Source organism: Acinonyx jubatus, chromosome X (genome assembly GCF_027475565.1).
Source record: "Acinonyx jubatus isolate Ajub_Pintada_27869175 chromosome X, VMU_Ajub_asm_v1.0, whole genome shotgun sequence".
In the NCBI taxonomy this organism is placed as follows: Eukaryota; Metazoa; Chordata; class Mammalia; order Carnivora; family Felidae; genus Acinonyx; species Acinonyx jubatus.
The window spans coordinates 6881197-6894993 of record NC_069389.1 but is presented as its reverse complement, the minus strand read 5'-3'; the positions used below and the strand labels follow the sequence as shown (position 1 = coordinate 6894993).

The 13797-nt window shown below is 51.4% G+C and overlaps 1 protein-coding gene across 7 annotated transcripts in view; it reads right to left on the bottom strand.

Moving 5' to 3' along the window:
- Positions 1-13797, bottom strand: part of SHROOM2 (shroom family member 2) — a 158391-nt gene that overhangs the window by 19250 nt on the left and 125344 nt on the right. For 6 of the 7 annotated variants that reach the window (XM_053202048.1, XM_053202046.1, XM_053202045.1 and 3 more), the window contains one exon: positions 918-1496. The exons of the other annotated variant lie outside the window; for it this stretch is intronic. In XM_053202048.1, coding sequence (XP_053058023.1) covers positions 918-1496 — 579 coding nt within the window. The remainder of the gene's footprint in view (positions 1-917; positions 1497-13797) is intronic. 7 annotated transcript variants of the gene reach the window in all.

The window sequence follows — 13797 nt, the reverse complement described above, 5'->3', positions numbered from 1 at the left end:
CCACCCTCCCCCAGATGGACAACCACGGCCCTAGCGAGCAAGATGAAAATTCTGCACTTCTGCCCTTTCCTAGTTCTTCAAAGGCACTCTGAGAGGACGGCAAAAGGAAACATGCAGTGTTCGGGACCGGTCGGTCCCTGGCTGACCATATTTATTATCAACGTCTCCACGGGCACGGCAGACAAGTCCACGTCGGAAATTCTAACAGCAGCGCCATGGAGTTGAACAGGTTTTTCCTCTGCCTTCATAACATGTGTATACCAGCTTTGCTTTTCACATATGACACAGAAAGAAAATGTGTTGGGGCACCTGGGTGGCTCAGTCGGTGAAGCGTCCAACTCTTGATTTTGGCTCAGGTCTGATCTCACAGTTTGACCGTGTGAGGCCCTGCGTGAGCCCCACGTGAGCCCCGCATGAGTCCTGGCTGGGGCTCTGCGGTGACAGCGTGGAGCCTGCTTGCGATTCTATCTCCCCGTCTCTGTCTCTGCCCCTCCTCTGCTCACACTCTCTCTCAAAAATAGAAACATAAACCTACAAAACGTGTGGAAACACTGGACATTATGAAAAACACCGAAGTCTCCTGAAGGCGTCAGGCTTACTGCACACGGGACTCTCCAACCACACAAGTGCTCAGGGAAAGCACAGCCCTCACGGGCAGATGCCCGGAGGGAAGGCACACACCACCGCTGGGCCTGGACCACCGGGACGGAGGACAGTCCGCACCTGCGGCACATCCCCTTTGCTCCTGGAGAACAGGGAACCCCCGCCCCGACCCCAAGTTAAAAATCCACCTGACCCCTGGAGCTGTGGGTTGTCCCCCATGGGGTCCAGACACCGCCCCACACCGCCCAGGAAAGACGCCTGGGAAACCTCCCGCGGGAGCCCAGGGAAGGGCAGGCGTGGGGCCAGGGCCGTACCTGGTGGAACTCTCGTCCTGGACCAGCAGGGGAGGTCTGTCCGTGAGCTTCTGCGGGGCGAACTGGGGCGAAGGGGAGCGAGAAGTCTCCATGGCGGCCGGGCGCGGGGCCAGCAGCGAGGAAGGGAGCGGGGCTTGGTGCTCAGGCCCGGCCGGGTGCCCGTCTACATGCTGCCCCGTGCGCTCGCCGTCTTCGGGCCTTTGGCCGAGGGCCGGGCGGGGGGCGCACACGTCCGGGGCCTCGGGGGATGGCTGGGGCCCGCTGGGGGTGCCGCCGGCCAGGCCCCCCAACTGCCCGGGCTCACGCTTGGGCGGCAGTGGCGGTGGCGGCCTCCGCGGGGCTGGCTGCTTGGGGACGGGCGCGGCGCTCAAGGGCCTGGGCTCCTGCCCGCGGGTGTGCGGGGCTGAGGGCACGCCCTCCGAGGATCTGTAGTCTCGAGGGAGGGTCCCCGCTCGGCCGCGGGCCTCCGGAGGCACCTCCGGAGCCCCCCAGGCGGGAGACGGCTGACCGAGCTGGGCCGGCGTCCGGGAGTCCTGCTGTCCTGCTGCACCGCTTGCCGGCCGTCGGACATCTGCTTGTCTACAGGGAGAAAGTGTACAAGTGAGCGCACGATGCCAAGCCGCATCTCTCCAAACGGGACTAGATCCAGATCTCGATGACCTTCTTAACTCATTTTCGGGAATGAAAGCCAGATACGTTTTCCCACACCTGTCCCCGCCGTTCGTGACGCGAGGTATCCAGTCCAAGCACACACAGGAGGCTGCATGTTGCTACCTCACGTAACAGGACGGGAAATATTAAAATGACACGCACACACTTAAGGTACAAACATGTACCTGCACACACAAGTTGCATTGTGGGGCAAGAAAATTCACACTTTAGTTATTTATAAAGGTTCAGACCTCTTAAAATTTTTTTTCAATGTTTATTTACTTTTGAGAGAGAGAGAGGGAGACAGAGACAGAGAGCGTGTTGGGGAGGGGCAGAGAGAGAGAGAGAGACAGAGAGAGAGAATCCAAAGCAGGCTCCAGGCTCTGAGCTGTCAGCACAGAGCCTGACGTGGGGCTTCAACTCGGGAACCACGAGATCACGACCTGAGCCCAAGTCAGATGCTTAACGGACTGAGCTACCAAGGAGTCCCCTTTACACATTTTTAAAAACAACACTGGTGAAAAATCTCATATGGCTATATTTAGAAATATTTATTTCTTGATGTAACAGTATTTAGGAAAATTGCCATTTACAAAAAGGCATAGAGCTTTCTAACATGCGCCTCAAATCAATTTATGAATAAAGCCTTTAAAATCAGTAGTATATTATTTTTTTCCTAAAGTTTTAAAAAGTTTTATTTATTTTGAGAGAGACAGAGGCAGCGTGAGTAGGGAAGGGGTAGAGAGAGAGGTAGACAGAGAGAATCCCCAGCAGGCTCCATGCTGCCTGCATGGAGTGTGATGTGGGGCTTGAACTCACAAAGCCGTGAGATCATGACCCGACCCAAAAGGAAGAGTTGGACGCTTAACCGATGGAGCCACCCGTGCACCCCAATCAGTCGTATATTATTAAAAAGGAGAAAAACATGGGGCACCTGGGTGGCTCAGTTGGTTGACCGTCCCACCCTTGATCCCTCGATTTTGGCTCAGGTCGTGATCCCAGGGTCAAAGGATCGAGCCCCACGTTGGGCTCTGTGCTGAGTGTGGAGTCTGCTTAAGAGTCTCTCTCTCTCTCGCTCTCTCTCCCTCTGTCCCCTCCCCCACTCATGCTCTCTCTCTCTCTCTCTCTCTCTCTCAAATAAAATTTAAAACAAGAGACAAAAACAAAGACTTTGGGCGCTGCAGTGGCTCACTGATCATTCCATACTGCTACCCGTTCCCAGCTCTACCTCCACATTCGATGCGCATACGCGTGTGCTCAGTACGCACAGACGCACACGCAGGAAGGTCTCCGCAAAACCCGGACGGAGGCACACGCTCCAAGCACGTTTCTCTGCGCTGCAAGCAGCGCTCACTCATGGGCTAAGCACTATCAACTCTGTGACAGAGCAGCCTGCCATGCCTTTGCCCGCACAGTTCCTTCCAACCTGACACAGTAATAAAAGGAGCCTCTGAAGGACCGTCCCATTCAGGGAAGAGCAATTTGGCATTGAGGAGATCACCTCAGAGGTGTTAAAGCAAACTCTAACGAGGGCAGCACGGGGGGAACCAGAAGACAGAGCACCGGTGCCTGTAAGTGACGTCCCCTTCTAACAAGCTAGGTAAGGCTTTCCCCCTCATTCCATGACCCCCTTGGGGCCCAGGAGTGAGCCTGCCTCCTGGGATGTGATGCCCGGCCTGGGTATTATGGATGCCCCAACCCCAGCCAGGCTGCTGCACGACAAAGTCCAGTGCCCAGTGCGTGTCCCTCTGACCGTGTCCCTCGGGGAAAGGGCCCCTCCAGCTTCAGTGGATGCTCTGGAGTAGAACCCTGACCGTGCCCAAGTCCCTCCCCTTCCCGTCGTCAGCCATCTGGGGGCAGCTCCCCACCTTGTGCTGCCGTGAGCACAGCCACACACGGCTGGACCCGGCCGCACCTAGAAGCTGGAAGCCGTCCACATCTGGGAGAGGTCGGAAGAGCTCAAGTCCCACAGGGGCCCTGGGAGAGGGCAGGTGTGGTCTCTGCTTTCAAGACGCTGAAGACACGGCCTCGGCTTCGAAGATGCACGGTGACAAAACAGCCAAGCAGAAGAGTTTAAAATATTAACCCAGCTTCAGAAAGTTAGATATTTAAGAAAAAAATACATACTAGGTACACACTAAGAGAAACTAGAAATTTTCAAAATAACTTTTTAATAAAAACAATTTTTTTTAGATGTTTATTTTTGAGAGACAGAGAGTGAGCAGGGGAGGGGCAGAGAGGGAGGGAGACACAGAATCCGAAGCAGGTTCCAGGCTCTGAGGTCAGCACAGACCCCGACACGGGGCTCCAACTCACAAACCATGAGATCATGATTTCAGCTGAAATCAGACGCTTAACTGACTGAGCCACCAAGGCACCTCGGAGCCCTTCCTTTTTAAATGTTGAAAAAATTTTCAAGGATAGGGGCTCCTGGGTGGCTCAGTTGGTTGAGTGTCCAACTTCAGCTCATGTCATGATCTCATGGCTCATGAGTTTGAGCCTGCATTGGGCTCTATGCTGACAGCTCAGAACCCGGAGCCTGTGTCTCCCGATTCTGTCTCCCTCTCTCTCTCTGCCCCTAACCCACTCGCATTCTCTGTCTCTCTCAAAAATAAACATTTAAAAAATTTTTTTTAAATTTTCAAGGATAAAGTCAATGGTGATAGAAAGATCCACAGACAGAGTAAGAAAATAAGAAGTCTTAAGGATTTGCCAGCAAAGGCACCTAACCATTTAGCTCCGAGGAATGCCTGGAACAGTGAGTCAAGCCATACAAAGGAACCTTTAAAAGGCAGCTGCATTCCAGAGTCCCAGCAATTAATATGCAGCTCAGGTCACTCACTGTCATGCAGAACATGCTAATGACACGTTATCAAGGAGAAGGCTGCTCCAGGAGGAGGCTCCCAGGACACCTGCAACCTCTGGGCAGGCGGGAGCCCAGCACCTGGGTCTGAGACAGGGCAGCAAAGCAAAACAAACCTCATCTGGATTTTCTCTCTGCCCCTCCCCTGCTGGTGTGCGCTCTCTCTCTCCTAAAATAAATAAATAGACTTTAAAATAAAAGCTGACGGGTGCCGGGGTAGCTTAGTCAAGTCAGCATCTGACTCTTGATTTCAGCTGAGTTCATGATCTCATGGTCGTGGGTTTGAGACCCAAGTCCGGCCCAGCACTGATAGCACGCAGTCTGCTTGGGATTCTCTCTCCCCCCAGCGCCTGGCTGTTTTCTCCTCTGCCTGCTGCCATGAAAGGTCTGAGGCAGGGCAGCGAAGCAAAACAAACCTCATCTGAAGAGGAACCCCCCCCTCCCGCCCCGCCCCAAGGCCACATAAATGCTGCTCAGGACCCCAGACACCCTGTGATAGGGGCAGAAATGACCAGAAGTCCAAAAGGAGAAAGACTATATACAGACACATACATACACACACACCAAATGCCCAGGGAATCCCATCAACACTGGTATTATTCAAATCTACGTTGTTGATTTGGGGATGCGGCCGGTCAGCCCCATGTCTAACTGCTTTCTAGATCCGAGAAGTGACGGTTTTATTTCCAGGTTCTTTCTGCTCGCGATGAGCCCTGTTGTGGCCCTGGGTTCCTCTCTCTGGGCCACAGGTTTCTGCTCCGTCTCACACAGGCCCTCTGCTCCTGGTCACCCGTAGCCCAGGACTGGTCTCACTCTCCAATGCTTGCGTGGTTCACAGTCTCCACTCACCTCACTGGGCTATAAGCGCCTCCACGGAGGGCAGGAGACCAGGCTATCTTCTTGAAGCCTCACAAGCAAATATCGCATGCACCATGGCACACGGTCACCCAAACATCAACGTATAAATGCATCTGCTGCTTTCAGTCACTGTGCACAATGGTAAGGAGCAAGGCTGTGTTGCTTTCCTTCCTCCCTTCCTCCCTCCCCTTTCTTTTATGTTTATTTTTTATTCTTGAGGGAGGGAGGGAGAGAGGGAGAGAGAGACAGAGAGAGAGAGGGAGGGAGAGAACAAGTGGGGGAGGGGCAGAAAGAGAGGGAGACAGAGAATCCAAAGCAGGCTCCAGGCTCTGAACTGTCAGCGCAGAGCCGGATGTGGGGCTCGAACTCACAAACTGTGAGATCATGACATGAGCCGAAGTCGGACGCTTAACCGACTGAGCCACCCAGGTACCCGATTTCTTTTTTTTTTAAGTTTATTTACTTTGAGAGAGAGAGAGAGAAAGAGAAAGAGAAAAGAGAAAGAGAGAGAGAGAGAAAGAGAGCAAGCTGGGGAGGGACAGAGAGAGGGACAGAGAATCCCAAGGAGGCTTCACACTGTCAGCTCGGTGCCTGACGCAGGGTTCGAACTCACAAACTGTGAGATCATGACCTGAGCCCAAGTCAAGGGTCGGATGCTTCACGGACTGAGTCACCCAGGCGCCCTGCGAGGCTGCATTTTCTGAGACGCAGCCAGTCAGGTTCTCAGAGAAATAAGTTTGCAGGTGAACATTCCCATCATAACTGAACATTTTTAGACTGCTCTGGAATCACTAATTAATTCAGCACTGCTTTGCAAGTTGGGTTAACCATTGTCTCCATCAAGGAAAAGAGAAACATTTCTAGCTCTCGGATGACTTACGTAACGCGTACCACAGGGTCCTCCTTTCCTAAGTGCTTAGAGGGACAATGAGAGGAGAGGGACACACGGTCACTTCTGACTCGGACACTCATTTCTTGCTCACGGCTCTTCCTCCTGATGCACTTTAGTGTGTGAGGCCACAGTGAGGCTCTGGCCCACATTTCATTTGAGGTTTCACTAGGCAGACGCTTCCCATCACAGCACCATTTACCAGCTGTGTGACATCGGCAAGAGACAGTGTGTCACCAAGCCTCATTTCCTCACCATGGGATACCGTGGGGGGGGGGGGGGGGGACGCCACGCGAGGCAGAGGCGGCAGAGCCCCCCGCGCGGCGGGATCCACGTGGCGGCCCCCACCAGCCACACGCTGCGCGGAGCCCCCAACGTGAGAGTGCCCCGTGTGGCGGAGCCGACCCGAACGCAGGTCTCCGCGGCAGCACCGCGTACCCCCCGCCCACGCCACACCGCGCCACAGCGCGGCACAGCCAGGCAGGGCCGCCCAGGCCTCCACCTGGGGAAGGGCATCCCCGTGGCAGCTGCTCCGGGGCGCTTACGGGTACCGCCACAATCCCGTGGGATGAACTGCCCAAGTGAACGACGGGGAGAGACAGAGCAACCTTCCAGTGGAAGACAACACTCGGGTGTTTCCTCCTTTCATTTCAATATTACGAAAAATGCTAACTCCTACCGTTCACAAAGCCAGCCCGCCGCTGACGTCAGCCAGGGTGGCTGGCGTACTGGAGATGGTTCAAGAGCAGTACTTGCGAGTGTATGTGGCAAAGCCAGGTCTGCACGGGACAAAATGACTCCACCGGCCAACCGGGTAGGACTCAGAAGTGCTGCCTTCCAGGCAGAGACAGGCTTCCCAGAAGCGGTGGAGGTCAACATACAGTTTTAGGCGGCACACATCCATTGCCTGTGGGTATGGAGGACGGCGATTTTGCGAAGGCTGGAACCGTTTATTGGAAATCACAGCTTCTCTCCCTGTATCTGCATGGAACACCACCAGGCAGGCTGTCTCAAGAACAACACTGCCACCGGACATTCAGACGAGCCAGGTGGCTGGAGAGACAAGGGACGCTCACGCCACAAGTACAAGTCTCCGGAACGAGTCCCTGGTGTCTCCGCTGATCTTTGTGTGCCCCAGGGAACTCCCAGCACACACACATGGCCGCAGTGAAGCACACGCAGGAAGGTCTTCTGTCTACACAGCACCCCCTCAGAGCCAAACAAGGTGGGAGAAGGTGATGATGATGGGCAAGGCATGGAAGCGAAAGAGGCAATCAACCGATTCACTGATGAACGGACGGAAACGACTAGAAACGTCTCCAACAGCATGAACACCCAGGGATAATGGCACCACCCACTCTTTCCTTGGAAATGCCAGACTACCACAGGATTTCCCAGATGGTGAGCCCCTGGAGGCTAAAGGCTGTCTGGCTGTCGTAGCCCAGTTTCCGAGTATGCAAACAACATGTACCAAATGCGTGGACAGGTACACTAGTGATGAGGGAGAGAGCGGTTTCCATGAGTCCTGTCCCAATTCCGTGTCTCGCAGAATCACCTTCTGGGAGGGGAGGGGCGCTGAAATCGTTTTCAATCCAGTCATCTCTTTACTGCAACGTCTCCACTAAAGTTATTCCCTCTGCGTCAGACCCAAAGAGGCTCTCTCTTCTGTGATTCTAATGCCACACGGGGAAAGCAATCACTTTAGAAAATCAGATGAATGTTACTTCTTCATTATCTTAACAGATGGATAAAAAGACTTGCTCCCTTTGGGTTTTGTTTTTTGCTTGCAGGAATTTGGGTGGTAAATAGGAATGAAGCTGAATTGAGAGGGACTGGTAAGTCGTTTGTAGTTAAGTGGAGGAGAACAGATTACTAGAGAGATTCCACACACACAGAGGATCCAAATCAGAACGTACAAGCACAGATTTCTTGAAGGACTAGTGTCCAATCACAGAAAATACTTAGATTTAGAGACTGTAGTCTGTGACCGCCCCTCAAGCATCCAACTCTGTGTTCAGAACACGTGTTTTGAATCTATTCCAGGCCTCTTTCATTTCTGTGGCTAGAGAGACACTTGTTCCTGGTACCAAGATGTGACACTTGGAAATTTTTGTTTGTTTTAATGTGTTTATTTCATTTATTTTTGAGAGAGAGAGAGCGCGAGAGGGTGCATGAGCGGGGGGAGCACAGAGAGGGGGACAGAGGATCTGAAGCAGGCTCTATGCTGACAGCAGACAGCCCGACATGGGGCTCGAACTCACGAACCGTGAGATCATGATCTGATGATCTGAGTCAAAGTCAAACAAACACCTAACCTACTCAGCCACCCAGGCACCCCTGAAAATTGATGAATTGTTTTGTTTTGATTGAACCAAAATCCCCAAATCAGGCAAATTCTCTCTGCCAATGAAAGCTCCAGACCAGTGAGAAACAGGCACAAATGGACTAAAGATGACATTTTCACGTGCTCAGTTAGCAAAGTTTTCTTCAGGCATTCCGTTATCAGCTTTCCTAAAAATACGTTCTGTGCAAAGTTCAAAGTGGGCAAGCCCGATCCGAACTGCAAGGTTTAAGAACTAGCCGAACTGATCAAATCAAGATTTCAGGGGGAAGTGGGGCTGGCCAATGACACTGCTCCGCTGCTGGCTACAGACTGCACTCAGTGTGGTCTGCAGGCTTTAAGTAGGTGATCCGGCAGGGCACGATTAGTCTTCTGAAACCGCAGGACACAAGAGTGTGTGCCACAAGTCACCCCACAGTCCCAGTGCACCCTGCCGTCTCTTCTGATGGGCGTTTGGATCCCCTGGTCCAGCTGCACCTGCGGCCAGCCAGGACCCCACTCTCAGCATGGGTCAGCCCACGTCCGACCAGAAAATACCTGAAGCAGGACACACAATACAAACCACAAGAGATACAGTAAAAAGTTCTCTCTGCCTTCTGAGACCCTGGCAGCTCCTTCCGCAACTCATGGGAAGCTATTACCAGTTTGAAGCCTATCAAAGAAAACAGGGGAAACGTAATCAATATCAGAGGCTTTCGACCCTCCCAGGCATGAGATTACCCTGTCCATATTTCTTTCCAAGATGTGTAAAAAAGCAGCTTCCTGGACCCACCCCTCCAATTCTCAAGAACATTCTGAAGGAACGTAGGGGATGACGCTACAGACATACAAATCTAAGCTCTCCCCGAACTTACTCCACGAGAAGCCAGCTCCGGGCAGAGGTAGGGACTGATGAGGACACGTACGCCTGCAAATCTGTTCTCTTAGCAAAAGCCTTCCTGGGAATCTGGATGTCAAGGCAGTGCTGAGAATCTCTGCTTTATGGGACCCTCCCCTCCCAAATTCCTTCTCTCCCCTTGTTCTAACCACTTGATCTGAGTATTACAAACTACGCCTGAAGCTTTAATCCTTGGCTTGGCATGTCCCTTCGAAACCAGACGATCATCCTCTGAAGACACAGTGAGATTAAGTACCCCTTGGTACCAGCCTTGGAGGGATAAAGCCTTGATGTTTCATTCTCCACCAAGAAACGCTTCTCAAACCCTGGGCCCAGGGGATTTGGGCCTTGGCCTGTAGTTTGTCAAACCCTGCTCTAAAAGGCAAGGCAGATAGTAATTTCTAAACAATTTTAACTCCTTTTGATAAGTACTATGAAGCGAATGCCAAGGGAGAAAAGAGGAGAGACTTTAGAGAGAGGAGGGCCTGCTGAGTTCCTCTAAAGCTATGATTTTATAACTGCAATGCCTCCTTTTTAGCTATTAGTGGAAGCAATGGTCTCTTGTGAACATCCTGGGACGAACCATGGTGAATGTTGCAACCTGTCGCTGCAAATCATTAGAAGCAGTCAGAAGGAAAAATCAGGTTAGTATCGTATTACGGCGGACACTTCATTTACCTCAATAATAGTTTTGGGAACATCTAGGCTGCGTAAGTTTTTATTAGGTATGATCTGTTCTTGATAAAAACTTAAAAGCTGCAAACATTAGGACACAGGGAACAAGTGATACATGAATTTGGGTTTACCCTACATCTTGTGCCCTACATGCACACGCTTTTCTCCTGAGCCACTTAAGTTTTTAAAAACACGTGTTTGTATTCCTAGAAATCTAGCTATGGATCTGGGAGGTCTTGACATTATAGAACATCTCCGCCTCTATTCCTCCCCACACCCCACCACAATTTTATCTTTTATTTTTATTTTGGGAGAGAGAGAGACAGAGAACACACACATGCATGCAAGAGGGGGAGGGGCAAAGGGAGGGAGGGAGAGAGAGAGAGAAAGAGAAGGAAGGAGGGGGGAGAGAGAGAGAGAGAGAGAGAGAGAGAGAGAGAGAGAGAGAATCTTAAGCAGGCTCCAAGTTCATTGCAGAGTCCGACTCAGAGCTCGATCCCATGACCACACCACAATCTTATCAAGGTATTGTTTACACACCATAAAATTCAAGCAATGGGAGGTTTGGTTAAATGTATAGAGTTGTGTATTCACCACCACACTCAAGTCAAAATACAACTGCACTGCCCCAGAAAGTTCCCTCTTGCTCTGAGGCACTTACTGCAGCCCTGACTGAAAACCCCGTAAGGTAGTGTGTTTGTCTGCAAGGACAGCCAACTTTAGGCAGACGTAGAAGATTAAAATTCCTTAAAACTACAAGTCAGGGGCGCCTGGGTAGCTCAGTCAGTTAAATATCTGACTCCTGATTTCAGCTCAGGTCATGATCTCATGGTTCATGGGTTCAAGCCCTGCATCAGGCTCTGTGCTGACGGCGTGGAGCCTGCTTGGGATTCCTTCTCTTCCCCTCTCTGTCTGTCCCTCCCCCATTTATGCGCTCTCTCTCTCTCTCTCTCTCTCAAAATAAATAAACATTTGGGGGAAAAAAAACACCTACAAATCAAACCCGACTGAAATGATTGGGAAATGCCCATTTCAACAAATTTGAGAGTGAATCTATTCACGACTTGCACAAACTAATGTTCTGAAAGCAAAGCCACGTTGCGGTGACCTTTCCAGACTGTGAGCAAAGTATTCCATGGGAAGGATCAGCCACCCTGGGCATTTCCACGCTTCTTCTGTCCTCCCCTTATTGCATTTTACAAACATGCATATGCTTTAGCCACCATTAGCATGGAAAGTAGACATGCCTGACCCTGTCCCCCAGAAACTTCCGGCTCCTCCTGCCACCAACACCAGATCAAGGCCAGACCGCATGCTTGATCTTGCAGACTCCGTCTCATCCCTCCCAAGCCACCTGCCACTCCTCAGGGATCCATGTTCCTGCAACATACGTTTTGGCCAAAGGCCCTCCCCTGCCATTTATGCCTCGTGGTTTCCATACCTCCGCTTTGATCCACACTCTTCAGAATACGCCCCATGGACACCATTCCCATTTTCTTTAAGATCCAACCTTTTCCATGAAGCATTTCCAGGACCTGTTTTTGGTTTTGTTTTGTTTTGAGAGAGACAGACAGAACGTAAGCAAGGGAGGGGCAGGGAGGGAGACACAGAATCTGAAGCAGGCTCTAGGCTCTGAGCTGTCAGCACAGAGCCCGACGTGGGGCTCAAACTCATGAACTGCAAGATCATGACCTGAGCTGAAGTCATATGCCCAACTGAGGAGCCATCCAGGTGCCCCCATTTCCAGGACCTGTTGACAAACAAGCCTTTCCTCTGTTGAACCCCCATAAGGATTTAATCTTTACCTGTTTGTCCCCAAACTATACTCAATTTATCTGTATTATTTTCGGTGAATATCACTTCTCCTGGATACGGTGATAACACCCACTTCTGTCTGTAGGCCTAACGCAGTGCCCTGGCACAAGGCAGGCTTCAGCAAAGACTCAGTGAGGTAACAGGAAGAAAGGAGGGAGGGAGTAAGGGAGGAGAGGAAGCCAAGGCCGGCAGGCTGATTTTCTTGGGCCTTCTGACTACCTGACATCACAGTATTTATTTCTGTAACCCTCCAAAATTCCTATGTTAAATTCTAACTCCCTCTCACCCAGGGGGTAGTGTTAGGGGGTGGGACGTGGGGGAGGTCATTAGGGCATAAAGATGGAGCCCTCAGCAGTGGGACAGTGCCCTTGTAAAAGAGACACGAGGGGCACCTGGGTGGTTCAGTTGGCTGACTGTCTGACTTCGGCTCAGGTCATGATCTCAAGGTTCATGAGTTTGAGTCTTGCGTCGGGCTCGCTGATGTCAGTACGGAGCCTGCTTCTGATCCTCTGTCTCCCCCTCACTTACGCGCGCTCTCTTTCTCTCTCCAAAAAGAAAAAAAAAAAGAGAGAGAGACACAGGAAAGCGCTTGTGGCCCCTCTCTCTGCCCTCCACCACGTAAGGACACGGCAAGAACAGAGCTGTCTGCAAACCAGGAAACGGGTCTCACCAGGAACCAAGTCAGCTGCACTTCAATCTTGGATTTCCAGCCTCTGGAACTGGTGAAAAGTAAATGTCTGTTGTTTAAGCACCTAGTCTACGGTAATCCGTTATGTTATTATCTTCCCTGACAAAGAGAAGATCCTTCAAGGGAGATTCTCTCTGTACCTGATTGCATTTTGCAGGCTTCCTGGCACCTCACCACATAAATACAGATCAGTAACCAGAAACATACCGATGTCACCCAAAGACCTGTCCACAGAGCCCGTGGTTCTGATCGAATACTAATTAAAACATAGGGGCGCGCACACACACACACACACACACACACACACACACACACACACGTGTACCCAGTATGCTGGAGCAGTGAGGCCTGGGAGAGATTCCATGCCCCGACCTGGTCTTAAATGAGAGGCGGACGGCGTCAGCTCTACTGCGCAGCCGTGTCCTGACTCAGTCCTTGCGATTTCACATCACGTTGCATGAATGCTATAGAAACCGACGCCACTCACAGAAGCAGTTAGGTTTCCTTGCCCATTAAACACAATCTGAAGCCACTCAATTTTTCAACAAAGCGATGACCATGATAAAAATATTAACTGGGGACTGAGTAGCCCTTTACTCTTTCCAGTGTGTTTGCATCTATAGTTAAATGGCTTCTATGTATTTTACTTGGACGCACTTACACCCTGAGCAATCAAATGCTTTTGGGGCGGTGGGCCACAGCAAAACACACAACGGGAACATTATAATGAACACAAAAACATCCTGATGAGGGAGAACGAAAAGGAGAAAGGCACAGGCATGGAAAAGTGCTCAAGTGAGCAGACCCTGGCAGGTATGGAAGTCTGACAGATGTGCCTCAGATGGGCTCTGGTCAACCAGAGCAGGTGGCTGGAGGTGCCGGGGTACTGGGTAGGCGGGCACTTCTCGATTCTTCAGCACACACAGCCCTAACCCTAACGTCCACTGGCAGAGGGCAAACATAACTGAGAAAATCCAGTACTTCTGCCTGGCCTGTGAGGACACTGCAGCCCCAGAGCCTAAGTGACTTACTGATAACCTGAGCTAGGGTGTAGATGTTCATCTGTGACTCCTTCTGTCTACAACATCACGTGAGACACTCCTCTGAAACCCCTATGTTCTTCTCTTCCTGACCAGTTTTATCTTCTTTGCAAAAACTCTGTAGAATGTTTCAGGTGGCAGTCTACAGCTCATAGGAAGGTCACAGGCCCAGAGCCCCAGATG